General features: G+C 55.0%; 1 protein-coding gene and 1 long non-coding RNA gene across 2 annotated transcripts in view; both read left to right on the top strand.

Moving 5' to 3' along the window:
* The window catches only part of KCNQ4 (potassium voltage-gated channel subfamily Q member 4), a gene marked incomplete at its 5' end in the record, with an annotated part of 52,677 nt that overhangs the window by 5,996 nt on the left and 20,505 nt on the right, over positions 1 to 26,176 (top strand). Inside the window, 3 exons of the mRNA XM_029945842.1 lie at positions 24,770 to 24,860; positions 25,509 to 25,635; positions 25,885 to 26,060. Of these exons, the coding sequence (XP_029801702.1) occupies positions 24,770 to 24,860; positions 25,509 to 25,635; positions 25,885 to 26,060 (394 nt within the window). The remainder of the gene's footprint in view (positions 1 to 24,769; positions 24,861 to 25,508; positions 25,636 to 25,884; positions 26,061 to 26,176) is intronic.
* On the top strand, positions 2,074 to 4,102 carry LOC115299848. The gene is made up of 2 exons (XR_003912363.1): positions 2,074 to 2,173; positions 3,781 to 4,102. It is a non-coding gene; the product is annotated as an uncharacterized LOC115299848 (long non-coding RNA).

Genomic DNA, 26,176 nt, shown 5'->3' with positions numbered 1-26,176 from the left:
CAAGGCCAAGTGGGTAGAGCGCCTGTGCTGTGCCGTGCATGGGCAGCAGCCACTGTCATGGGCGCCAGGTCATTGTGTTGTGTTCACTGTTCTGCCTGAGGAGGGTCCGACCGGGTGCCAGCTGAGTGGGGGGCAGGGTGTGAGCTCTCTGCGGGGGTCCTGGGGGCCGAGGCCTGAGCCCCTTCCTTGTGGTCCCTCATCTAACCCCCACAGCCATTACCAAATTCACATCTGAGGAAAGTGAGGCTGGTCAGGGGGTGCCATCCACTTGTACAAGGTCACATAACTACTGAATGATGGCGCGGGGACTCCATCCTGGGTCCTTAGGGCGCTCTGTACCAGGCCTGGGGAGCCCACGGAGAAGGCTGCTGAGGCTGCCCGGTCACTGGCCTCTCCTGCTTCCTCTCCCAGGGACTGGCAGAGAGGTTGGGGGTAGGTGTGAGCATGTCTGTGTGGCGGGCGGAGGAGGGTGCATGCGACAGGGTCACTGTATGGCCAGGTCCACCGAGATGTGGGCCTCATTATCAAACCCTGCAGCAAACCTGGCCCCAGAGGGATGGAAATAGAGCCATGGTACTCAGGGGGACAGTGGGGCCCCCCCGGGAGAGGAGGGCAATATCCCACTCTCCTGAGCGTACCATCCTGGGGAATGGGGACAGGGAATCCTCAAGGAGATTCAGACATTTCAGCACCTGCTGGGAAGGTACCCACCCCCACACCACCCCAATCCCTGAGCCTCACTCTCCCTCTCTGTAAAATGGGGCTAAACTGGAAAGTGGACCATTCAGGACTGCCAGGCACAGAGTGATTCTGGAAGACTGGGAAGAGCCACTGTACAGACCTTGAGTTTTGCCAGGCGAGGACCAGGACAGGGCGGTCTCTAGCACCTTCTCCCTGGGCCCCTCAGAGGACTGGGAGCACTTAGAAGAGCACCCAGGAGGCTGCCTGCCCCCAGCTGGGGCTCTAAGGGGCTGGGGAGAGGGTGCTGGGCAGACCTCTGGGGCCTCCTGAAATGCCCCTAGGACTCCAGGCTTTCTGGGCAACTCTCTCCCTAGGGCAGGATCTTCGTGCCCTGGGGGTTGGCACTGGTGGGGGGTGAGGAGGGAACAGGAGGGGCAGCCCCAGGCAGCAGACTAATTGGGCTGGGAATCCGTGGGCAGCGCCAGAAGGAGGGAAGCAAGGACAGCCAGGAGCTCAGCAGTTCCTTCCCTCTTCCTTACTTCTTGGAGATTTGGGGAATAGTGGGTGGAGTGGGGTCTCTGGCCAAGGGGCCTTCCCCCGTCCCTGCAGGGAAATCTGGGGGGACCATTTCTTCTGACTCCTCAGACCACTAGGTCAGGCAGGTAGGAGAGGGGGACAACTTGCTGGAGATAAATGGAGCTCATTTCCCACTGAAGCATACAGGATGGAGGTCAGACAGCAGGAAGGACTGCTCGGTAACCAGGAGGTAGTGTGAAATCCCCTGGGGTGCTCTTTCTAAAACTTGGGGGCCCGGGGCACCTGGGTGGCTCAGTTGGTTGAGCGGCCGGCTTCGGCTCAGGTCAGATCTCACGTTCGTGGGTTCGAGCCCCGCGTCGGGCTCTGTGCTGACAGCTAGCTCAGAGCCTGGAGCCTGCTTCAGATTCTGTCTCCCTCTCTCTCTGCCCCTCCCCCTCTCATGCTCTGTCTCTCTCTGTATCAAAAATAAATAAAACATTAAAAAAAATTTTTAAACTTGGGGGCCCATGTCTAGCTGGGCTGGACAAGATTTGCTCTGTTAATTATTCCCCTGGAGTGAGCGGCATGCCTCCCTAGCAGTGTGAGGATGGAAAACAGAGACTGCTCCCTTGAGCCCACCTTGGGGGGCTGGGGAGAGGGGTCCGATCCAGTATCTTTTGGCTTTGGTGCGAAGTGGTCACAAGCTACCTCTCTGCCACCCTTCCTTCCCTCCCTGGGAGCCTCAGGCCCGTCCAGGTCACCGTCTTTGGGTTTATTTTTTGCTGGGCTCGGCTGTCCCCAGGGAGGGGAGGGGGCAGGGAGCAAAGGAGGGGAGAAGGAATAGCTTTGTCAGCACAATCCCGGGCGCCTCTGCTCCCGCCCTCCTTGGCCCAGCTGCCACCCGCATCCGGAGAGACCAGTCCCTGGGCACAATGGGGACCCAGACCCCTGTGGGATCGCCTCCTCTGGGGCACAAGTAGGCCTTTCTTCCCTCACCCTTTCTCTTTTTGTCCTGCGGCTGAGCGTCAGAGCCAGAAGGGCCCCAGGCCTGAGCAGAGCCGTGGCTTCTTTTCACACATGGGGAAACTGAGGCCAGGGGAAAAGACCCGAGTGCCCAAAGACACGGCACACACGGGCCTCCTCAGTAGATGGGGGTGTACTGGAGTCGTCCAGGACCAAGGAATGCCTCCTTCTGCATTCCACACCTGATTCCACTCACTCATCTAATTTTCTGACTTCTGGGGATTGCTGGCACTCTGGCAGGAGAGACAAAGGAGGGACAAAAGTGTGGCCCGGGGCGGCAGAGGGAGGGAGGCCTGGGGATGCAATGAAGGCTGCCGAGCCTGTCGGCCCTCTGCCCCCTGCCCTTCAGTCTCCTTTCTGTAAAAAATAAATTAGCCCTATTTTACAGATAGGGGAATATAGGCCTAAAGGCAATGCACCTTATAAGTAGTAGAGGTGAGATTCAAACTCAGAAAGGGGTTCCGGGGACGCTGCCACGTCGCCCCAACTGTCTAGGCCTGAAAGGCCTTCCTTTCTGGAGCCCACCCTTCCCTGGACTCTGCTCAGTCTGCCTTCCTGGCTCTTCTCTCTCTTTCTGCCTGTAGAATGCTGGGGTTCCTCGGGCCTCTGTCCTGTGTCCTCCTCACTGTGCAGAGATTGTGTGGAGGTGGGGAGGGCAGGCTCACGGATTCCTGTGTCCCTGGGAGTCACCGCTGTCATGACAGCCTGCCCCTGAGCAGTTCCAGCCCTAAGAGTCCAGCCTCGTCTTCCGGTGGGCACCTCGAGCTCAGCCTCTGCCTCCAGCCTCCCCTTACCCAGCCTCCTGGACAGTGACTCCCGGGCCCTCCCTGCCCAAGTCCCCCTCCTCACGCACCCTTAGTTACCCACCGAAGAAGCAACTTGGAGCATCCCCAGAATATGCCGTTTTAACACACTCTGTGCTTTTCCTTCGCCCTGAAACTCCCTCCCCTCGCCCGTGGATCATCTCCAATTCATCCTTCCCTTCTCAGCTTGAGGACCACCTCTTCTTGGAGTCCCTCCCCGCAACCCCCCCACCCCCGGCTCAACAGGGAGTCCTTCCCCAGAGCTCTGCTCCCTGCCCTGTGAGTTCTTCTGTACGGATTGTGAGGTCTGGCTGGCGGTTGAGCACAGGGCTTGGCACGTGGTTGGTAATTTGTAAATGTTTGCGGAGCCAGGGAATGAAGGTGTCACTGAGGCGGTTGTAAGGACGAGAAGGGTTTTGCCAACTAGAGAGAAGTTGGAATAAGGACCCCAGGTCCTCCGTGCTCGGGCACTGTGCTGGAACTCTCACGGTTTTTATCCTGGGTGCCTTCCCTGAGGCAACAGCGAGAGCAGAGGCTCTGGGGTGGAACTCTCTTCCTCTACCCTTTCTGCCCCGGGGTCTTCGGAGTCTGTTGTGTCCACGGCCCTGAGGGTGGGGCCTGGATCATCAGGCTAAAGAGGTAGACTTTGGCCCGTGGGCAATGCGAGGAGAGCTGTAGGCAGTGGCAGAACAGGCTGGGAGTCTGATTTCTTCCCAGTAGCTAATGCTTTGCAAACACTATTGTTCCCATTTTGCAGATGGGAAACTGAGGCCCAGAGAGGAGAAATAACGTGCACCAGATCACACAGCTTGTCCACAGGGGAGCCAGGATTGGAACCCATGTCTGCGTGGCTCCCAAGTTCCGAACGTCGCTCAGATACGTCAGCAGACCATGCGGTTCTCAGTGGCCTAAGGCAAAATTGAAGGAAATAAGGACAGTGTGGTGACTTTTTCATAAAGCTAAATGTATGCCACTTAAAGGCGTTTTAGTATGAGATTATGTCCTTTCTTTTATGAAATGATGGGGCTGGGAATTTTTTTCAAATGTCCTTACTTGGCAAAATACAAAGTTGACAACCAGCCCCCAAGCGTTTTTTTGGGAATTTTACCGGTGTGTGAAAACCTTGAGTTCTGCCTCCTCCCTCCTGAGCCCGAGGGCTGGAAGAGTCTGGGTGGGGACAGAAGGATTAGGGGGATGGAACAGGGATCAGTCTCCACTACCCATTCCTCCTGGGCCTCAGGCCCTGTGCACCCAGAATGTCAGGAGGACCAGCTCAGACTCTAGCCAAGACTGGCGGGGGCGGGGGGTGGCTGGGGACAGGTTCAGCCACAGTCAGGGTTCATCTGTCAGTTAAGGGAGTGCTGGGGTGGCTCAGTGGGTTAAGCCTCCGCCTCTTGATTTCAGCTCAGGTCATGATCTCAGAGTTATGAGATCAAGCCACGAGTCAGACTCTGCGCTGACAGCACAGAGCCTGCTTGGAATTCTCTCTCTCCCCTTCGCTCTGCCTCTCCCCATGCTCACTCACTCTCAAAATAAATAAACATTTTTTAAAAATTAAGAGAAATAAAGAAGTACTGGGGCAAGAGTCAGTAGCTGGGCTTCAGCTCCTGCTGCTGCTTCCTAAAAGGCTGTGTGACCCCAGGCAGGTGACTCAGTCTCTCTGAGGCACCAGCTTCCTTCCATGTGGAATGACAGTTACCCTTTACACCTGCCCATCTCACCGGGCTGGCTCCGGCCTCAAAGTGTTTCATTGGCTACAAATGCAGGACCAGACGGAGGGTTTGTGGTGCTTTTTCATATTCGTACCTCAGGGCACAGGCTTCTCTTTTCTCTGGTCCTGGGCCGCCCCCCACACTCTCACCTGTCCTGGTTGAGGAAGGTCACTGCAAGGCGAGGGGCGGTTTAAGGGGGCTCTGTAAGAGCACACCGACCAGACAGCAGTTCCCTCCTCAGGAGCCCCAGGCTGGAGGCCCGGCCACGCTCTGCCCTCCTTGCACTTCCCAGGGGCTGGGCCCCGAGTCCTAACAGAGTTTGTCACAGATAATAACACACTGTGGGGCGCCTGGGTGGCTCAGACAGCTGAGGCTGAGCTTCCGACTCTTGATTTCCGCTCTGGTTATGATCTCATGAGTTCGAGTCCCACATCAGGCTCAGTGCTGACAGCACTGTCTCTCTTCCTCTCTCTGCCCCTCCTCCTGCTAGCTCACACGTGTGCACACTCTCTTTCTCTCTCAAAATAAATAAAAATAAACTTTAAGAAAGAAAAGAGAAGAAAAAATATCTCAGGTGTTGTACAAGATGTTTTCCAAACTTACTTCATTTAATCCTTCCAAGAGCCCTAGGGGGTGGGTGCTGTCCTTACCCCACTGCACAGAAGAGGACACTAAAGGGTAAAGGTTAAGCACGTGCCTTTGTCACACAGCCAGTAAGTCTACACGCCCAGGAGGGTGGGGGTTTAAGGCTGAGCGTGCAAGGACCCTGGGGTGAGAGCGTCTTCAGGGCCCCAGTCAGTGTGTGTGAGGGGGCGGCCCCGGGCCCCGCCCCTCCCGCTGCTCACAGCGTTCATGGGGATGCGGGTTGGGATGGGAAGGCGGTCACCCTCTCTGAGCCTCCGCCTCCCTCTCCTGCTGTGGCTCTGAATAATAAGAGAGATAATAATAGCAAAGTCTTGGGGGCATCTGGGTGGCTCAGTCGGTTGGGCAGCCGACTTTGGCTGAGGTCATGATCTCTCAGTTCGTGAGTTCAAGCCCAGCATCAGGCTTTGTGCTGACAGCTCGGAGCCTGGAGCCTGCTTCAGATTCTGTGTCTCCCTCTCTCCCTGCCCCTCCCCCGCTTTCTCTCTGCTTCTCTCTCTCAAAATAAAATAAAGACATTAAAAAAAAAACACAATAGCAAAGGCTTAATGAGTGCTGACCTTGTACCAGACACTGCTTCGAGAACTCACTCTGGCTGTTCTTACTTTTTCCTCTCACCAACCCAACGAGGTGGGTACTACTGTTATGCCCATTTTCCAGATAAGGATGCTGAGGCACAGAGAGGTTGAGAAACTTGCCTGAGTGTAGGTTGAAGGGCCAGGATTCAACTCCCAGAAGTCCAGTTCTAGGGGCTGTGTCCTTACCCACCATATTAAAAAAAATTTTTTTTAATGTTTATTTTTTGGGAGAGAAAGAGCATGAGCAGGGGAGGGGGAGAGAGAGAGGGAGACACAGAATCTGAATCCAAAGCAGGCTCCAGGCTCTGAGCTGTCAGCAGAGAGCCCTACGTGGGGCTCAAATCCATGAACTGTGAGATCATGATCTGAGCTGAAGTCAGATGCTTAATCGACTGAGCCACCCAGGCGCCCCATTACCCACCATATTATGCCTAACTGGACCTTATGGTCCTGCAGCCAATATGAGAACCACCTGAGCCTCAAAGTTCACGGTCTTGTCCTCCACCCCAGTTCTGTGCTGGGAACTTGCTCTCTCATTTGGGAAGCCTTCGCTGGCAATCCCTTGGGGCCAGTCGCTGTCCCAGATGCTGGGGACAGAGTGGTGAATCAGACCCTCCTTTGGTCCCTCAGGAGACGCGCCAGGAGCTGACGGCTGTCTGGGCTGTGCAGAGTCCTGTAGGAGCCCAGCACGAAGGGGCCAAACCCAGCCCTAAACTGGGCATGGCTAGGAAGGCTTCCCAGAGGAAGAGGTTTAAGTTGAGCCCTGCAACACAAATAGGAGGAGTAGTTAACCAGGCAAAAAGGAGCATGGAACAGCATTCTGGGCAGAGGGACTAGCATAGGCAAAGCCCAGAGGAGAGGCTGAATGTGGCATTTGCAAAGACCTCCAAGAGGGCAGGAGAGCAGGAACCTGGAGGGGGCAGGAGGTGTGTAGAGAAGAGGCTGGGTCACGAGCGAGGATGCCAGGCTGAGGAGCAGTGACGTCCTGAAGGAGACTAAGTTCAGGAAGGAAGTGAAGATGGGAGTGGTCTGGGCCAATTGGCATTTTATAAATACCTTTGTGGATCTCCAAGCAGGATGGGAAGGGGGGACGTTCTGGCAGGGAGCCATGGGGATGCCATCCACTTGACCTCTTTTTACTTCTGCCTCCCCCTCATGGCCCAGCCCCCCAGAGTGGCTTCTTTGGAGTTGCGCATGAACTCTGCCAAGGCCCGATCAGACCTGGCCTGAAGCCCTAGGACTTTGCCTGTAGGGAAAGTTCAGCTGCTTATGCAAAGCCTGGCTTGGGGGAAGGTGTATGTGACTGAGCTCAGGGGACCTTTGGAAAGCAGAGGGGTTGGGTGCAGGCCCAGAGGCTGTCTGCAAGGATGTCTGGGGATATGGACGTAGGGTCTGTGGGGGTCCCTAGAACGGTGGCCATAGATCGGGCTCTTGATCTAAGCTAGGCCAGGGGTTTGGCCTAGCTAGTGGTGTGCTGTCCCGAAGAAAGGGGCAGAGCATGGTTGGCTCCGCCTGCCCCACCTCCTTGTCCCCTCTTTCCAGCTGCTCAATTGAGTGTGGAAATCACTGGTTTCACCCCATCCCCAGTGAGGCCCACTGAGGCCCAGAACAGGGCATGGACTGAACTTAGGTCGGGGGCAAAGCCCAGGTTGTAGCCCAGCTTATCTCAAAAGCCTCAGTTGTCCCCAGTACTGAAAAATAACAGTGAACCCCTTTCTGCAGAGCTGACCTGGGCCCCGGTCCCTTCTGGGTGGTCTTGGGCAGGCCTCTTCACATTCCTGAGCCTCAGCCTCTGGGTCCAAAATGCTACTTTGGCTGGGGCTCCTGGGTGGCTCAGTCGGTTGAGCGGCCGACTTCGGCTCAGGTCATGATTTCATGGTTGGCCAGTTTGAGCCCCATGTTGGGCTCTGTGCTGACGGCTCAGAGCCTGGAGCCTGTGTCAGATTCTGTGTCTTCTTCTCTCTCTGTGCTTTCCCTGCTCACACTCTGTCTCTCTGTCTCTCAAAAATGAACATTAAAAAAATGCTACTTTGGGGTGCCTGGGTGGCTCAGTAAGTTAAGCGTCTGCCTCTTGGTATCAGCTCAGGTCATGAGCTCGCGGTTTGTGGGATGGAGCCCTGCGTCGGGCTCCACGCTGTCAGCAAGGAGCCTGTTTGGATTATCTCTTTCCTTCCCTTTCTGCCATTTCTCTGCTCACGCACGCTCTCTTTCTCTCTCAAAATAAACTTTAAAACAAAACAAAAAGAACAAAAAGGCTACCTTGTCCTGGGAAGCACAGCTCCTTTCCACTGGACAGTCCACAAAGCACTTAAAGCCTTTACTGGCTGTTGTGGGGCTTAATTAATGTGTGCTCCGTGGATCCCACTGAGTTCTCCCAACAACCCTGGGGGAGATATTGTTACACTATTTTACACTGAGGCTCAGAAGGGAGAAGTGACTTGCCCAAGGTCACTCAGCTGGGATGTAGCTGATATGGGGCTAGACCCCAGGTGTCCAGCCACCTGTCTAAGACCCCTGATGGACACGGCCCCAGTTTTGAGCCTCTGCTCTCAGTGCATATGAGTTTAGTGTCCCAAGCAAGACCCATCAGTCAGTTGGGCAGAGTGTGTGTGTGTGTGGTAGCCTGAAGGCTGGAACTCAGCTCACATCAACCCCTGTGCCTTCATGCTGGAGCAGAGTGCAGCTGCTGTCCCCTGGGGAAGGGGACCCAGTTGCCCTCCTGCATTGAGGGTTTTTTCTCTTGGCCTGGCTGCCTAGGGAGAGGAGCTGGCCTCGGCGTCACCGACAGGGCTCCTTCCCGCCCCTCCCACACTGGGGTCTGGCCATCTAATGCGCTGCACATGACACGCATGGGATGGGCACTGGGCTGGGGAGAGGGATTTGTGCTTTCCTAATCCTGGGGCTGCAGCCCTCTCTGTCTTGGCCAGGACCGTGGGAGAGGTCTGTCTCTGCCTCCCTGCCCAGTGGTCCCAGCTCAGACCCCTGGCACGTACCCAGCTCCTCTGCTTGGGGCTTTTCTCTGCCATCCTCCTGCCCCTCACCCTCCACCATGTGAGCAGAGTTGAGACTTACGGGGGGCAAAGTCTGGGGCATTTGGGGATCGAGGAGATGCCGCGTTGTGCAGCATTGGGGGCTGAGCAGTGGGGGCGACATTGAGGGGGGTTAGAACCCATGTTGGGCAGAGTTAGGGGGAGGACCTGATGGGGGGTGCAGGGCTGGAGTGTTTGGGGCTAACCCTGGGCCACCCCTTCCTGGAGAAATTTGGCTATAAGTCAGGGAGGCAAATGTGTGGGCTGTGCCCCCACTCCCTGCAGTAAACACAGCCGTAGCCCAGGAGACGGGCCCAAACATCCCGGCCCCCCACGGTTATTTATACCAGGACTCCCTCTCCTTCTCAGGCCTGGTCTGGCCTCTCAATCTACTCCTGAGCTAGGCAACCTGAGTTGAGGATCCAGACTCCTACTGAGGCAGGAACCTATAGCAATAGGCTGCTTGCAGGCCCCCCAGGGGCTGGGCACTCATTGCCTCCCCAACGGCTTGTATTGTGGGTCTCACAGATCATAAATGTGCCCAAGGAGGCCAAGGCCCGGGCAGGAGGCAGAACTCTGGCTTTACTCTAAACTGCTATATGACTGTGGTCACCGATGCCCCACAGCGTCAGCATCTGTGGTCAGTAGGAGGGAAGGGGCTAGATTAGGGCTTGGCAAACTGTTTTAAGCAGTAGCTCTGGTTCCTTAGATGAAATGTGACACAGGAGTGTGATACATAAAATATATCAAAGCCTCACTGCCCTGAGAAGTTCAAAGGTAGGGGCCCAGATTCCTACCCACTTAGCCTGTATGGCTCTGCATACCACCAACCCAGAAGAGTCTCTACATGGCCCTGCTTATTCTAGAACACATTCCAGGTAACCCTGAAGTCCTCCGACCTCTAAATCCTTGTGTCTGCTCTCAGGGTGTATGCGGGGCTCTTTCCTGGCCAGAGCGGTATGAGCTCTCCTAGGACCAACGGCAGCTGTTTGCAGCCAGTGTAGATGGAGCCTGGAAGAGCAGGCGGGGGCAGACGCAGGAGTGGATAAGAAAGAGAAGAGGGCACACCATGGGGTGGCACCCCCTCCCTGCCAGGTTCCAGCATGGAACGCCAAAGAGTCCCAACATTTTAAATTCAAACCTGGCCTTCCAGACCGTTATGAAGGTATATGTGTCAGGAAGGGTAAAACATAGTTTATCTAACAGCTGGTTAGCTTGATTTAAACTTTTAAATATTTAGACTAATAGTCTGTGGGTCCCCTTTTGGACTTCTCCAACGTTGCCTGTGTTCAGGATGGGCTTGTTTTGGCTCCCTCCACCTACTCCCATCTGCAGCCATCCCCAAATGCCCTTACCCAGAGTCCTCAGGTTTCACAGGACAGTGGGAAGCCCTGAGTCACTCATGCTCAAAGTCCTGGTGACTTGGGTCTTCCTGTTTCCTGCCAGATACTGTCTGAGCATCTACTCAGCCAGCTTGGGGGATGTGGGGGAGTGGCCTTGCCCATGGTGGATGGAGTCTAATGAGGCGGAGGTGGGGGACCGGGGAGTGGGGGTGGACAGAGGCAAGAATAGCCTCAGCCCAAGGGAGTCCTAGGGTACCTAGAGAGGACCAGGAATCTGAAGCAGATCAGGGATTCTTGGGGAGGAAGGGAGAACATCTCCAGGAGAGGAGAGAACACAAAAGTCACCAATGTAGCAATGTACAAGGGTAGAGTGTGTCTGATACTTGTGTGGTTCCAGCCTCAAGCTCTGGGCTGAGGAGCTTGGATTTTAGCCTGTAGATAGTAAGGAGGCAAGGTATGATTGTAAATGGGGGAGGAGCCCTCAGACTGACAGTGGACTAGTGGGGGTGGGGATGGAGCTGGAATCATGGTAGTCATCAGTGAAGAGATGGCTGGAGGGAGGAAGAATGGGGCTAGTCCCTGGATGGACAGGAGTGGGAAGTGGGAGGCTATGAAGAAAGAGTTGACCTCCTTTCTGCCTCTGGAATCTCTTCTATCTCCTCTTCCTTCTGTCTCCGTCTCTCCCATTTTATGGCCCCGTGTCTCCACACTGGGGAGGAAAGCACCTAAGCCCAAACCCACCTCCGTAAGGAAGACCACTTCACACCAGTGGCGGGTGGGAGGGCACAGCTGTTTAAGAAGGGACCTGCTCATTCATTTTTTCACTTATTCACTCAACAGATATTTATTGATGACCCACAAGGCACCAGGCCCTGTTCTAGGTGTGGGAGAGAGAGTAGTGAACAGGATAGATAAAGTTGCTGCATTCATGGAACTTACGTTATGGGGGGGGCGGGTTGGGGGACCAGAAACTGTAGCTCTACTGGGTGTCTACCATCTGGCTTACTTGGTCCATGCCCTTGCATGTCTGGAAGAGGGGGCTTTCTCCATTACCACTCATTTGTCCCAGCTGCCCTAATATCAGCACCCATGTTTCAGGATGCTGACAAGGAAGGTCTGATGCCCAGGGACCGTTCATCTCCATGAGTCTAGGCCCAGGGGTCAGGTTCTGGGCTCAGGCCCTGGTTCTTTTCACTCACAAATCTCTTGGAGCCCCTTACAAGGACCTTCCTGGCCTCAGTTTCTTTACCTGTTAAGTGTGGCTTTGGGGGGCCCTGAGGAAATGAGGGGAGGGAAAGACCAGTCAATTCCAGTATTCCCCACTGGTGGGCAGGATGCCAAGAACTCAGTATCATCATCATTATCAACACAAGATAATAATGGCTGCTCTCTACCGTGTTCACTGTGGGCCTGCCTCAGACATCTTCCCATTTCCTCTGTTCCTCACCACCAGCTCTGTATCTTCCCTTCCCATTTTTCAGATGAGGAAACTGAGTCTCAGCAAGGTGAGACTTGCTTGAGGTCACAAGCAAACCTAGCTGACTCTTGGAGCCCTTAAGGACGGTGGCTGTGAGGGTGCTGCCTGGCACCTGCCCTCCTGGGCACTCAGCCTCGAGAGTAGTAACCCAGCCCTGGTGCCCCCCTCCCCCACTGCCAGCACCCTCGAGGGCTGGCACCACCCGGAGCCTGGGCGCTGGGGTCCTGCGACGCTGGGCCAGAACAGTACGAGGGCTGGATCAGGCCAGGACACGACTTAGAGGTCTTGGCACCTCTGTGCCCTGGGGCGCTCAGTGCCGGCACCGGGCATTGGGTGGGCGAGCCCCGGGCCTTACGGTTTCGCGCACCCCTCTCCGTCCCCGTCCTCGGGGACGCGGCGGCACCTTCACACTTTCCGCTTGGCCCGCCGCTCGCCTTTCAGGCCGCAGCGTTTTCAATTGTTAATTTGGAAACGGAAAAAGAAGCCGGCGGGGCGGGGGAGGCCGCAGGGAGGTAACTGGAGCCGCAGCGCCGCCCCCGCCCCTCATGCGCCTGGTGCCGAGTGTCGGCGAAGCTCCGCCCCTCGCGGGGATGACTCGGAGTCCCGCCCACCACAATGTCCCGCCCCCAGCCTTGCCCCTCCCCTTGTTGGAAGCCCCTCCCCGCGCCGAAGAGGCGGGGCCGGCTCTGCGGACCACGGAGAGACTGAACGGCCGCGCGTCAGCCGCAGAGGAAGGGGCCTCTGCTGCAGAAGGGGGAAGAGGTCCGTCGGGAGGGAGGAGTCCCAGGAGCTCTCTTCCCAGGAGCCCCTCCCTTTCCTGAGGAGTCCCGCCCGGAGTCAGCCTCCTCTGTGTCCCTAAGTGAACCCAAGCCTTTCTGCAACCCCTCAGCGCTGGTTCCGCCCCCAGACTCCAGACTCCGATCAGGGATCCCTGGCCCCATTCGACAGACGAAGAAACTAAGTCCCAGAGAGAGACAGTTCACTTGCTCAAGGTCACAGAGACAAGGCTGAATTCTTGAGCCTGGCAGAGGTCAGGGTCTGAGCGGAATTCAAGCCCTGCTCATTTGGCTCTAATACTTGTAGAGTTCTGTCTTCCTCCGCTAGAAGAGGGGAGTCAGTACCAGAGATACAATATGTCCCTACCCCGACCTCCAGCACCCTTTCTGTGGTTAATGAGCTATTGAAAGTTTTGCTTTGATCTACCCTGACTCCTCCTTGCTATTATTATTCAATTATAGGAGGAGTTTGGGAGGTAGACTTTCTATGCAAATGAGCACCATGCAAATGAAATGTAAAAGATTCTCTCCGCAGACTCTAGAAGTTCTTCAGGGCCGGCAGCTTCTTTCTGGAGCTGCTAGGGCCTCACTTCCCATTCCAGAAGCTGAAATCACCAGTCTCAGATGGATCAGCGAGAAATAGGGCTCTCAGAGACCCTTCCTTGGGAGTAATGCCAGACTCAGAGACAGCTTCCCCAGCTCCTTAGCTAAGCAGTGGCAGAGTCAGGATAGAGAGCCCACTGACCCAGGTTCCTAGCTCTGTCCACACCCCTGTGCCTCTCTTTCTGCAGCCCCCAACTCTGATATATAGTTCAGAGCCACCAGGTAGGCTCCTGGCTTTCAGATGACTCTGAATCAGATGGAACTAGGGGCTGGGCTCCCACTAAAAGCAGAGGAAACAGGGCGCCTGAATGGCTCAGTTAGTGTCTGACTTCCTCTCAGGTCATGATCTCACAGTCTGTGAGTTCAAGCCCCGCATCAGGCTCTGTGCTCAAAATGAATAAACATTAAAAAAAAAAAAAGCAGAGGAAACTGAAAGAATGTCTGCAGATGTGCTTCTGGCTTCCGGCCTAAGTAAGACCCTCCTAACCATCCTTCCACCTTGGCTGTGGAACAGGTCCAGAGAAGTTGTGCTCTTGGCCCAAGGTCATGCAGTAAGCCTTTCCCAACTGTCAGGGCCCACTGGAGTCTGTCTTGCTGGATTCAGTCTGGCTGGGCCTGGACTTGGGGTTCCCATGGGGAGCAAGGCTCACTGGACAGCTGTAACCAACTGCCCCAGGTGTGGCCCAAGAGTTTGCATACTGCTTTGCTTACTGGTAGCACAGACATGGAAACACCCCGCCCCATCACACCCCCTAAACCTCCCACTGGGTGGGATGCTCAGTGGCTTGGGCCAGTAGCACTCCCAGGCTGGGCTCAGCCTTGGGGCCTGTACTCCCCAGGGGGCCCAGCTCTCCCTGAATCTCCTGTTCCACCCCGTCAGCTCTTGGTGCCCTCTCTTCTCCGGGAGTGCTGACAACCAAGTGTTGGGAACTAAGCTCTTTCCCCTGGTTTAGATTCTTCCCTTCCTCTCTCCTCCCCCCTTTGCAAAGGTTCTGCTGATTCAGAGGACAGAAGCCTCCTTAGAGGTGATCCTTACCCCTGCCAGGCTCACGTAGCTGGAGGCCTGGGCAATCCTTGAACCCAGTGCCACCCTGTCACATACAGCAGGAAGGGTAGGGGCCAAGCCTGAGCCTGAGGCCTGGATGAGGGAATTTTTGAGGTGGGGGAGGGGCAGGTGCTTGGGTCCTGCTACCAGAAGAGGAGAACTCAGAAGAATATCACCTCAGGAATTAGGAAATCTGGGTGCCAGACCCACCTGTGCCTTTGATCTACGGTATGTTCACAGGTAGACCAGGCCCCTCTCTGGGACTCAGTTTCCCTTGTTTAAATGAGAGGATTGATTCATTCTAGGGGATCTTTCAGCACTACAAGAGTCAGCATCTGCTCACCTCCTGCCACCCCCATTCCCCTAACGCAAGCCACCATCATCTTTTGTTTGAATCATACAACTGTCCCCCACCCCAGCCCTTCTCTGCACTAATGTCTCTGTTCTCTACTCAACAGCCTGTGCTGTTGCAAACGCGAGTCAGATCGTGTTACTCCCTGCTCAGAACGCCCCATCTCACTTGAAGTAAAAGCCAAACTCCTCGCAGGAGCCAGTAGATGATCTGCCTCCCACCTCCTCTGCCCTCACTGCCCACCACTCTCCCCCTTCTTCACTCTGCGCTGGGGGCACTTCGTTCATGATGTTCTGGAACATACCAGGCAACCTCTGGCTCAGGTTTTTGCTCCTGCTTTTTCCTTCTCCTTGGAACCTCATTTGCCCAGATACCTGCATGGCTCACTCCCTCATTTCCTTGAGCTCTCTGCTGAAAAGTCACCTTCTCAATGCTGTGTTCCCCAACAGCCTCTATAAAACAGCCCCCAACTCCCATACCCTTGTTCCTGCTCCCCTTTCCCCACCTCATTTTTCCATCATCAGCTCACATTTTGAACCTTCACTTGCTTATTATCCATCTCCCCCAGGAGACTGCATACCCCATGAAGGCAGGGACGGTGTCTGTCTTTGTTGTCCGGCTCATAGAGAGCCCTCAGTAAATACTTAATGAATCATCAGCAAATCAGCCAGTGAGTGACTGCTCCCTGGCGCTGGCCTGGGAGCCGCTGCCTGGCCTGGGTCTCTCACCCCACCTGCCGCAACCAAGATGTGCCACCAGGAGTGGCCAGCAGGGCAGCGTGGGCACATTGGAGGGTGGGTGGTGCCTGGGGTCCAGCGCCTAGGTTGTGCCCTCTTGCAGGGAGTCCCTTTCTGAGTTGGGCACAGGGCATTAAAGGGGAAAAGGACAAGACCTCAACCAGCTCTCGGCCTGTGGGAGGAGGCAGTTCCTCAAACAGCTTTTCTCAAGTTGAAGTCATGGCCATGACCGAGGTGGGCATAGAGATGGGGGTGGGGGATTAAAAGAGCTAGAGGTGGGCTCCCACGTGACCCAGCGGGCTGGAGGAGGGGCAGATGCGAGCGAAGGAAAATCAGGAGGGGAAACATTGCTTGCTTTTTGCATGGCAGAGCTCTGACAACGGAGTCTCAAGTGCCAGCTTGGGCTCTGCGTGGTGGAGAGTGAGGTGGGGGGGTGGTGATGAGGGCCTTCCTTGCTTAGGAGCTTGGGCCTGAGCCTGTAAGTCGGTGGATTTCACACTTTTTAAAAAAGCAGCAAAGCTCTTCGTTCAAGTGAAATCTTATGCCAAGCCCAGAATGTAAAACTGAGTCACCCAAATCCACATGGAGCTTTCTCAGGTGGAACTGGGGAAGGCTTCCATTGGCCATCTTGTTTAAGTTTTCAGAATTCAGGCTGTCTGTGCTCCACCCCTTACTTAGCTTTAGGGTTTTTTTTTTTTTTTTTTTTGCTGGCCTCCTGCTGGGGAGCCCACGCTTGCTGTTTATTTGAGGAGTCGGTGCTGTCTGGCCAGCCCTAAACAGATGGATGGCCCCTGCTCCCTCCTTGTTCCCACCCTTGACATGTTGCTCAGCCCACTTACCTGGTGCACCAGGTAGTCTGGCTGGCTCGGGCAGAGGGAAGCAGCCAGAGCGAGTGGGAGGGTTTGGAGCCAGCCCAGGTGGGAGAGGATGAGCCTATGACTCATTAAGCACCTTGTCCAGAAGACACTGCCTTCCGCATCCTAGTGGGACCGAGACCATTCACACTAGCTCAGGAAAAACTGGCATGTGGAGATGGGGGACACCTCCTGCCAGGAAAGGGAAGAATTTCGTGGCATCATGGAAGGAGGCACACTCCTGGGCTTCACCAAATAGAGAAGGGGAGTTGAGGTTCTGGAACAGTGGCTTCGTGTCCACTTTGCTCTGCACCCCTGCCAACTTTCTCTGTGGTTCTTAGTCCCGTTCCTGAGAAAGATACCCTGACTGGCCCCGCCTGTTAGGAGGACCTTTCCACTGCAGAGGGGCCTGGCCTGTGGCACTGAAATCCAGCCTGTGCTTCGGGCTGGGTGAGCCCAGAGCAAGTGATGCCTGTTTCCGGTGGGTCTATTCAGAGGGCTCAACTTTTTATAATTTTTCAGGCTAAAGGGGAATGCCTTTTCCTAATTGCTCCTCCAAGAGGGGCATTTTTTTCATATTTTGTACTGTGTGCTGGCGGCTGCTGTCCCTCCAGGGACACCCTCAAAGAATCTGGAACTGAGCTGAGGGCTCGGCCCTCTCCTCTCTATCCCACTCGGGAGAGTGCTAAGGCCGAAGTGAGTGTCTCCCTTCACTGAGTGTCCCCCATCTTCACATGACAGACAGGGAAACTGAGGCTCCACTGAGCCCTCATCCTTAAGCCTGAGCCCCCAGCATAGGCCTCCGGGCCCAGAGAAGCAGCGGCCACAGCGGCAGCCCTGGTGTGGGGCCCTGGGTCACGTGCTTTTGCTCCCTTTGCCATATTTAGAATCGCTGGATCAGGGGAAACTTCTCGTCCCAGCCCCTGAGGATTCTTGGAAAGAGCCTTGCTCTGAGGCCTGGCTCACTGCCCCTCCCCTCGATCCCCCTGCAAGAGAAAATAAGAGGCTGCTCTCCCCAGAGGAGCCTGGGGCCCTCCAGACCACACTGCACCCTCTGTGTCAGGGGGAACCTGTCAGGTCTGGCTGAGGTTCTTTCTTCAGTATCAACTCTGGTTTGGGGTTTAAGAAGCCCTTTTCTGCTGGAAGGTGGTGGGCTTATGGCCTCTATCATCCAGGAACCTTGACTGAATGGGGACAGACTGGCTAGCTGTCCCCAGGAGGAAGACAGGCATCTTGGTCAGGCTGGGAGGGGGTGAGGAAGGGGTCATATACTCCCAAGGCCAGATGTAGAAATGAGGGAGCCTGCTGGTGGCCAAGCAGGCAGCGGACACTGGCAGAGCTGTCTGGGAGGAAGGACAGGCGAGAAGGAAGGAGGCCCAGGAGGAAGGAAGGGCACTGCCTGGCTCCGCATTACTTTAGCCTGATTGGGAGCTGGGGCTGTCCTCATCCCACATGGCTGCTTCCTCCCTCAGGAGCATCAAGCCTTAAAAACAAAACCAACCGTTGGGCATGTGACTTGTGATCTCGGGGACAAGAGTTTAAGTCCCACATTGGGTATAGAGATTACTTATAGAAATAAAATTAAAAACAACAACAACAACAAAAACTCCCAAACCAAATCACACCAAACCAAAAATGCATGTGTGGAGCACCTGTGACGTTCTGGATCTTTTCTCCCATTCTTACAGTAGGGATTAATGGTCGTGTGTTCCCAAGGAGACTCCTCTCCAGGGCCTGGTCAGTTCCCTCCACCCCAGCTGTTCAAATGCTCCCTATCTCCCCCAAGAAGGAGCCTGGCTCCTCTGTCACAAAGGAAGTGAAGCCAAAGCCCCCAGGGAGCTCTCCGGCTTCCGGGGCCACGCCCCCCTCCCACCTCCACTCCCACCTAGCCCCTCCCCCTTGCTGCCAGTCCCAAACTGGCAGGGGTCTTTTCTGCTCAGCACCAGCCCTGCCTGGTCTGGATCCCAGCCTCCCTGATGCCCTGGGGACTTCATTCCATTGATCACTCTATCTCTCTCCCCCATCTTCAATTTCTCCCTCTCTCTTGGCTCCTTCCACTCCGGCTGTCGGCTCTCGAATCTTAAAATAAAAAACAAAGCCCAGTCCCTGTGCTCCGCCTCCTTCTCCAGCTACTGTCTGCCTCTACTCTGTGAAGTCAGACTTCTTTAGCCATCTGTATGCTCGGTTTTCTCTTTGTCGCTGCCGCCCCTCTCCCTTTCTCATCCCACCCGGATGGGCCTGCACCAGGCCTCCCCTTGGTCTCCGCTGCCCTTGCCAAGGTGCCCAGGGACCGGCTTATCACCAATCTAGTGGACGTTTTTCAGGCTTTATCTTGTTTGACCTCTTGGAGCATTTCACACCGGCATTTGCTCCCTCCTTAAAACCCTCTTGGTTGGCATCCCTGCTGCTTCTTTCTCCTGGTTTCCCTCCCATCTTGCTGGCAGCTCCTTCCGAGTCTGGGTGGAGTGTGTCTCCCCACTCTGTGCCTCTGGGGTCCCATTGGGTCTTTCTGCAAAGGTGCCACCTGCTCTCTGAACTGTCTCTGCCACTCCCATGGCCTCTACCCTGATGTGCCCCATGTCTGCACTTCCGACTTCGTCTCTCTTCATGCCCGTGAGTATTTGCCCAGTGTGCCACAGCCCTGTCCGTCTCCACACGTCCCAAATGGAGCTCATCACCCCCAGCTGCCTTCTCCAGCGGGGTCTCTTGTGTCTGCTCACTCACGACACCTTCATCCACCTGGTGCCCGCACCAGAAATAGGAAGAACCATTCTCCCTCCTTTGTCCCCCTTGCCAAATAATCACCAGATCCTCCTCCCTGAAACCTCCATCCATCCACTTCTCTTGGATGCTGTCCTCTTCATCTCTCATCTGAATTATTGGGGAACTTTCTACCTGCTTTTCCCAATAAGTCTCCCCGTCTCCAGTCCATGCTCCATGCTACCCCTGAGTGATAGTCCTGGGGCACATAGCACACCATGTCACTCCTCCCTTGAAACGTTCCAGTGGCTCCCCCTTGCCATGAGGATAACATCCATCATGCCATAGGGTGCACCCACTGGATCTGGCCCTCTGGTTACCCATCGCCCCTTCAATTCAGCCCCACATCACCCAAAACTGCTGGGCCCCCACGTCTCAGATGCCTGCACATATCCTGCTTCCCCCACTGGGGGCCCTGGCCATCACCCCCTCCAAGTCTTCACTGATCCCTCTACGTTGGCTCTGTGGAAGCTGTCTTGGGCTCCCCCCAACCCCCTTGACATTCTGTTAAACCCTTGTCCATCCTATCACCGCTTTGCAATAGTTGTTAATTCTTTGAAAGGGGGGTCTGGGTTATTCATTTCTGGCTTTACAATCAATCTGGCTGAGCAGAGATGGCAAAGAACATTTCAAAAGTGAACACGGCTCAGAGTTAGGAGATAACCCCTTTTCTGCTGTGTGACCCCCAACTCCTATCCACACCTTTTCAGCTTCCAAGCATCTGTCTCTCCGGGGACATCCCCAGAGAACCTGGAACTGAGTTCATGGCTGACCCTCTCCCACCAACCCCTCTGATGGAGAGTCATAAAGCTGACTGACGTTCCCTGCTTCATGTTACAGATGGGGAAACTGAGGCCTGGAGAGTATGGCTTGGTGGTCCAGGTGGACTTGTGTTTAGGTCCTGCTTTTATGACTTTTGGACAATCTAGTATGCCTTTTTTTCCTTTTAAAGAACTGCTTTATTGAGCTATAATTCACATACCATAAAATCTCCCCTTATAATTAATCATAGAGTGCCTTTCTGAGCCTATATTTTCTCACTGATAAGTATTGGGTGATTATGATACTGCTCTCATGGGGTTGTTGTGAGGAGTGATTAAAAATAAGCATGGGGAGGGCTTGGCCCAGTGTTTGGGGATCACACAGTGAATTGGGGGTGAAGCTGATGTTGGCATGAGACCCAGCTTCCCAGCAGGGCTTTCCTTGCTTCCTCTGCCCTGTGGCTGGCTCTGGGCAGTGATTTCAGGAAGGTGGTGGGGGCAGGGTGAGGCAGGAAAGGCAATAATTGCAGTTGTTTAAGAAGCTGTGAGCTGGCTAATAATCCAGTCCGCCACAACCACGCCTACTAGCTGAGCCAGTGATTCTCAAAGTGTGGTTCCTGGAGGAGCAGCATTAGTATCACCAGGGAACTTTGTGGACATGCAGATTCTCAGGTCCTGCCTCATACTCACATTCTAGGAGTGAAGCCCAGAAGTCAGTATCTTAACAAGTCCTCTGGGTTATTCTGACACCAGCTGTAGTTCGAGAACCACAGATCTACCTATTCAGTCCCTAATCTCCTCGCTGCCTTCCTGAATGAGCCAGGATAGTCACAGCATGGGGGCGGAGGTGTGGAAGGGTTGTGATGAGTCTCAGGATAAGCCCAGCCAGGGAGAGTCAGCCAGGCAGCACCCACCTGTCCCAGCTCTGCCTCCTGGGCCAGGCAAGGAAGGACACGGGCCTCAAGTCACAGCCAGACATGATGGGGAAAGATGTTCCAGAAAACGGTTGTCAGTCTGACCTCTCTGTTGGGGCAATTACAGGTGGTCCAAGCCAGCCAGCTCCTGCAAACCACCTATAATTCAGAGAAACTGGGGTCCCACAATGGGCCAGAGACCATCCTCATTCCTTATCTGTTGCATGAATGAAGCCATAGTGTGGTTCTGGGGGACACAACGAGCCCCTGGCTTAGGGCTCCTTCTCCCTGTCTCCTCTCTGCCTAAGCTCCAGACAGTGATCACCCCTATGCTGTCCCAAGAGTACGTGTCTGTGTGAGAACCCCTCAGGAGGACCAAGGTAGCCTGTGAGATCATACTGATTCACTGATTTGGAGCAAGTCTATCCCTCCTCCCTGGGCCCCATTTCTTCTTCTGGAAGATGGGGATAATTATTCGGTGCCTTGACATCTTGGACACAAGATGTTCTTTGTCAGATTTAGTATATCTGTTCCACGGTATTGAGCATCTAGGTGGAGAAACTTCCATCCAGCGTATGAATACAGGGGAGGTGAAGTTCAGGGGCTTTTTAAACAGTCTACCACACGGAGTTGCCGAGGTCAGAGACCTGCTTTCTCTTTCCTGCTCAAGAAGGATGCTGGGGGAGTCCAACAGGTCAGGGATGGATGTGCTTAGAGCTTTGGGGCCCTTCTCACTGGGCAAAAATTGGGGGCTTTGGTGACATGGTGCTTTAATGTTTGTTTCAGGTGAATTTCTGCTATTCATTTTATCAGTCTATGAAAAAATAAATAAAGCAGAGCAAGGAGAGAGAGAGAGAGAGAGTGGGGATCGGGCTATTATTTTGGAGAGGGGGTGGTTGAGGAAAGCCTCTTCAAGGAAGTGATGTTTGAACAGAGACCTGGATGAGTAAGGGAGCAATAAATAGGCAGAGGAAGCAACAAAGCAAGTGCAAAGCCTGGAGGTGGAAATAACTTTGGTGTTCCAGGAATGGCATGGAGGTCGGGATCATCTGAGCGAATTGATAGAGGTGGGGGAGGGGAGGGGATCCAGTCTGAGAGGTGAGGTGGGGCCCAGAGCTGGCGGGGCCTTGCTGCACATGCTGAGGAGTTTAATGTTGGCTCTCAAATGTGATGGGAATTTGGAAGTCAGAAGAGAGTCTGAGGAGAGTGATGGCTTCTAGCTTTGTATTGTAGGAAGATGACTCTAACTTCGTTGGAGAGAGTGGGTCACAGTTGGGCCAGAGTAGAGGAAGGGAGGTCAGTCAGAGGCGAGGTGGTGGCAGCTTAGTCAGCTGTGGACTGTGCAGGGATTTATTCTGAAAGTAGACCCAATAGAAATTGCTGAGGACAGGGGGAGGGAAAGGGAAAATCAAAGACAACTCTTAGCTTTTGGCCCACGCCCTTGGGCGGCAGGTGGTGCCATGAACTGGGATGGGGAGCTGGGAAGGGAACAAGATTCGAGGGCAAATGGAGTTTGGTTTTGAACCTGTTTGGTTTGAGAGGCCACCAGACCTCTGAGAAGGGATGCTGAGTAGCTAGCTGGACATGTGAGCAGGACCCCTGGGGAGAGGCTGCCATACCCTGACACCTACGAGGTGGCAAAAGTGCTTATGGTAAAGAGGTGGGAGGACGACTGAAGGTGGCTCTTTCTCTGTACTTTTAAGGAAAGGCATTTACAAATTTCCATTAGTTTGTTATTACCCCTGTCAATTCTAACAAAATATGAGAAAATGCAGAAATGCAAAAAAGCAAAACAAAAGCCAAATCACTCTTAATGTAGCCACCCAGACATAAGCCCTGCTGACTCTTGGTATGAATATAAAAAATATCTATGTTTTATTTTTTAAGAAAGTGCGCATACACGGGGGAGGGGCAGAGAGAGAGAACCCCAAGCAGGCATTCCCCCCAATTTTTAAAATGTAGATATTCTGGGGGCACCTAGGTGGCTTAGTTGGGTATCTGACTCTTGATTTTGGCTCAGGTCATGATTTCACAGTTTGTGAGTTTAATCCCCATGTTGGACTCTGCGCTGACAGTGTGGAGCCTGCTTGGGATTCTCTCTTTCCCTCTTTCTCTCTCTCTGCCCCTTCCCTGCTCACTCTCTCTCAACATACATAAACATTAAAAAAAATAAAAAAATAAAAACTGGGAGCACATGGCCCTTCAGGTTTTATCATCTGCTTTCACTTAGCCTACTATGATGTGTCCATTTTATAGATGTGTAACTACAGACATAGAAAGAACAGTATTGAGAAAAATAAATTCCTGAAGGCCTCAGCAGGAGAGTGGGCCCACTCATCTGAGGATCTGATGTCAACTGAGTGCTGGGATGGAAGAATTTCTGTCCAGGGCTGGGGTGAAGGCCCATCAAGATTTGGCTGCAGCCCTTCCCAAGGGAGGAGGCTGAGTGAGATGACGTCAACGGGGGAGGGGGGGTGGAGGTGAGAGGGACAGGCCCTCTGCCCCTGAGCCCTGGGTCAGCGGCCTTCCCCCTCCCTGGGGGATATGGCTGCTGCCTTTTCTGTGGTTAATTATTGAACACGAGGAGCCAGTGCTCTCCCCCCTCCTCTCCCTGTGCCTTCTGTCTTCGCTGACTCAGCTCTCGCCTGGAACTGGCCAAGGAGGCCTCCTCCTCACTCATTCATTCAAAACCCTCTCCTGACATCTGCCACCTGCCTCCTCTACCCAGGGTCATGTGCTGGGATGCAGGCCTAAGCCTGTCCTCCAAGCAAGCTGGGAGCCCCTGTCCAGGGAGGTAGAGCCATGCCCTTTACATGTCTATCTTCTCATCAGCTCCCGCTGTACAGATGTGGAGACCGGCTCAGGGAAGGTAGGGGACTGTACAAGCTGGCACAGGATTTGAACCCAGGTCTCTCTGACCCTGAGCCCATGCCCCTGGCGCCATGACACATGAACACAAATGAAGCCATATAGGAAGTGACGTGGGCCACATACACTCAGGCAAGCGCCGGGGAGGGGCAATCTGAAGAGGGAACCATGGTGGAGAGGGCATCCCCAAGGCTTCCCAGAGCAGAGGGTGAGCAGAGACTCAGCAGGCTCCGACGCTGGAGTGTTTCAGCAGCCCCAGCTGGGGAGATGCTGTGAACCTTTGGGGAAGTCTGTGGGTCAGTTCATATGGGATGTGTTTCCCGAGAAGCCCATCCCCCCAATCCCGGAATCTCATCCAGCACGTCCCCCTCCCAAAGAGACACACTTCCGCTTTCGGGAGTCCAGCTTCCACGTGCTGCCTCTGCACGTGTTCACATAGTGTCTGAGGCTGCCACCTCCCTGCTCATGCCCTTTTCCCCTCTTCCCCTCCACTGGGAAGTGGGGATCCCTGGCTCTACTCTCAACCTGTCCTGGACATACTGAGTGACCTTGGGGGAATCCCTTTCTCTGTCTGGGCCTCAGTTTCCTCATGTGTGTGGTTGGTGCTGGGGGGAGTGTTGGATGAGCTGGGCTCTCTCTGGGCTTCCCACAGGCCTCAGGGGAGTTCCAGGCCTCCATGAGGCCCGATACCCCTTCCTACCCCACTCTGCATCCTTCCCTCCTTCCCTGTCCTTCGTAGGTAGTCCCCTTTCCTTTCATAGTTGTCTCATTATTTAATTCCGTAAGAGCCCATGAAGGCAGAGGCAATTGTCCCCATTCTGCAAATGAAGCGATGCTTCTGCCAACCTTGGAGTTCCTAGGGAGCAGGGACCCTTACCTCATCCACTGACCGGCCTCCCCCTCAGCTGGTCTGTGGGATACTTCTTAAAACCGAGGGCACCACTTATGGATGACTGAGCCTGGAGGCGCTTCCTAACTGTGGTGCCTTGAGCTGGTGTGTTTCCACCACCAGCCCAGACAGACCTGCTCCCCTGCCCCGCAGCAGGGTGACCACCTCCCTAGGCTGCAGCCTGCATCCAAGGGAACCGAGAGGACTGTAAGGTGTCTGTGAGCTCAGTGGCCCAGACCTTGGGGCTTCTCCTCCCTTTTGTGTCCAGCATGTTCTCATTCTGCCTTCCAGGTAATTCTTCCCAAATAATGCTTCTCTCCTCCTGCGACTCTGCGGCCCCCTGCCAGGGGCTCCTTGGCTGTCCTGTTCACACAGCAGTCTAACCCTCCCCATGCTGCTATTGCAGATTTTTGCTGGTCTTCAGCTGCCTGGTGCTGTCCGTGCTGTCCACAATTCAGGAGCACCAGGAACTTGCCAACGAATGTCTCCTCATCTTGGTGAGTGCCAGAGGCCAGGTCTGAGCAAGGCTGTGTAAGGTAGCACCTTGGGGTTCAGGGTAAAGGTAGAGAGAGGCTTCTCATACTGTGGCTCAGAGAGTGGCTTGCTGTGCTGTGTTCCCTGAGTTAATGGCTGCGCCTCTCTGGACTTCGTCTCCTGCTTCATAGCAGGTGTTGAGGGACATCCTGCCACTAAGCCAGTCTGATGCTGGGCTCAGAGAAGGGGTGAAAAAGCCCCACTCCTCAGGACCCAAACTGCTAACTCAACCCCTGGTGTGATTTTTTTTTCCCCTCTCTCTAAACAGAAGCATCTTGGAAGTGAACAGCTGACAGACAGCCACCCCTTATGTCACCCAGTCAGGGTTACTGAGTCTGGGATAGCCGGGAGGAGGAGGGCAGAGTGAAGATCAGAAAAAGCCAGACAGAGGGTGGACAGGAAATGGGCAGACTTGGGCTTTCAGTCTGTGGAAGAGGCACGTGCCTCTGGAACTTTCCTCAGGTCCAGCCAGGTGTAAGAACGACAGGAGAGGTGGTCTGAGGAAATCCTGGTACTCCAGACCCAAGGACTCCGGGCGGAGCCAGTACTGTGGGAGCTGGGACCTCGCTCCTAGAGGGTAGTGATGAGAACTCAGGCCCCTGGTCCCACAGGAATTCGTGATGATCGTGGTGTTTGGCCTGGAGTACATCATCCGCGTTTGGTCCGCGGGATGCTGCTGTCGCTACCGAGGATGGCAGGGCCGGTTCCGCTTTGCCAGAAAACCCTTCTGTGTCATCGGTAATAAGGACTGCCCTGACCCCGAGCCCCAGGGTTGACGCCCTGACGCCACCCCTCACCCAGACCCTGGCTGCTGACAGAGATTCCACCGAAGCTCCCGATCCTCCCCCGCAACGCTCCCCAAGCCCCTCCCTCTTTCCTCCCTCCCCACCCCCAGCCCCAGGATCCCCCACCCCCACCACGGGTCCTGGATGCACGGCGGCTTGGCTCCCCGGCAGGGCTGTGACCTCGCCTCTCCCGCCCGTGCAGATTTCATCGTGTTCGTGGCCTCGGTGGCCGTCATCGCCGCGGGAACGCAGGGCAACATCTTCGCCACGTCTGCGCTGCGCAGCATGCGCTTCCTGCAGATCCTGCGCATGGTGCGCATGGACCGCCGCGGCGGCACCTGGAAGCTGCTGGGCTCCGTGGTCTACGCGCACAGCAAGGTGCGCCAGCGGGGCGTCTCCCGGGGCCGGTTGTCGGGGCCGGAAGTGGGTAGGGAGCAGAGCCCAAGCCCAGCACCCAGGGTAGGGGAGACTGTGGACCAGGCAGGGGCCAGTCC

This window comes from Suricata suricatta, chromosome 8 (assembly GCF_006229205.1).
Source record: "Suricata suricatta isolate VVHF042 chromosome 8, meerkat_22Aug2017_6uvM2_HiC, whole genome shotgun sequence".
Taxonomy (NCBI): Eukaryota; Metazoa; Chordata; class Mammalia; order Carnivora; family Herpestidae; genus Suricata; species Suricata suricatta.
This window is presented reverse-complemented; position numbering and strand designations above follow the sequence as displayed.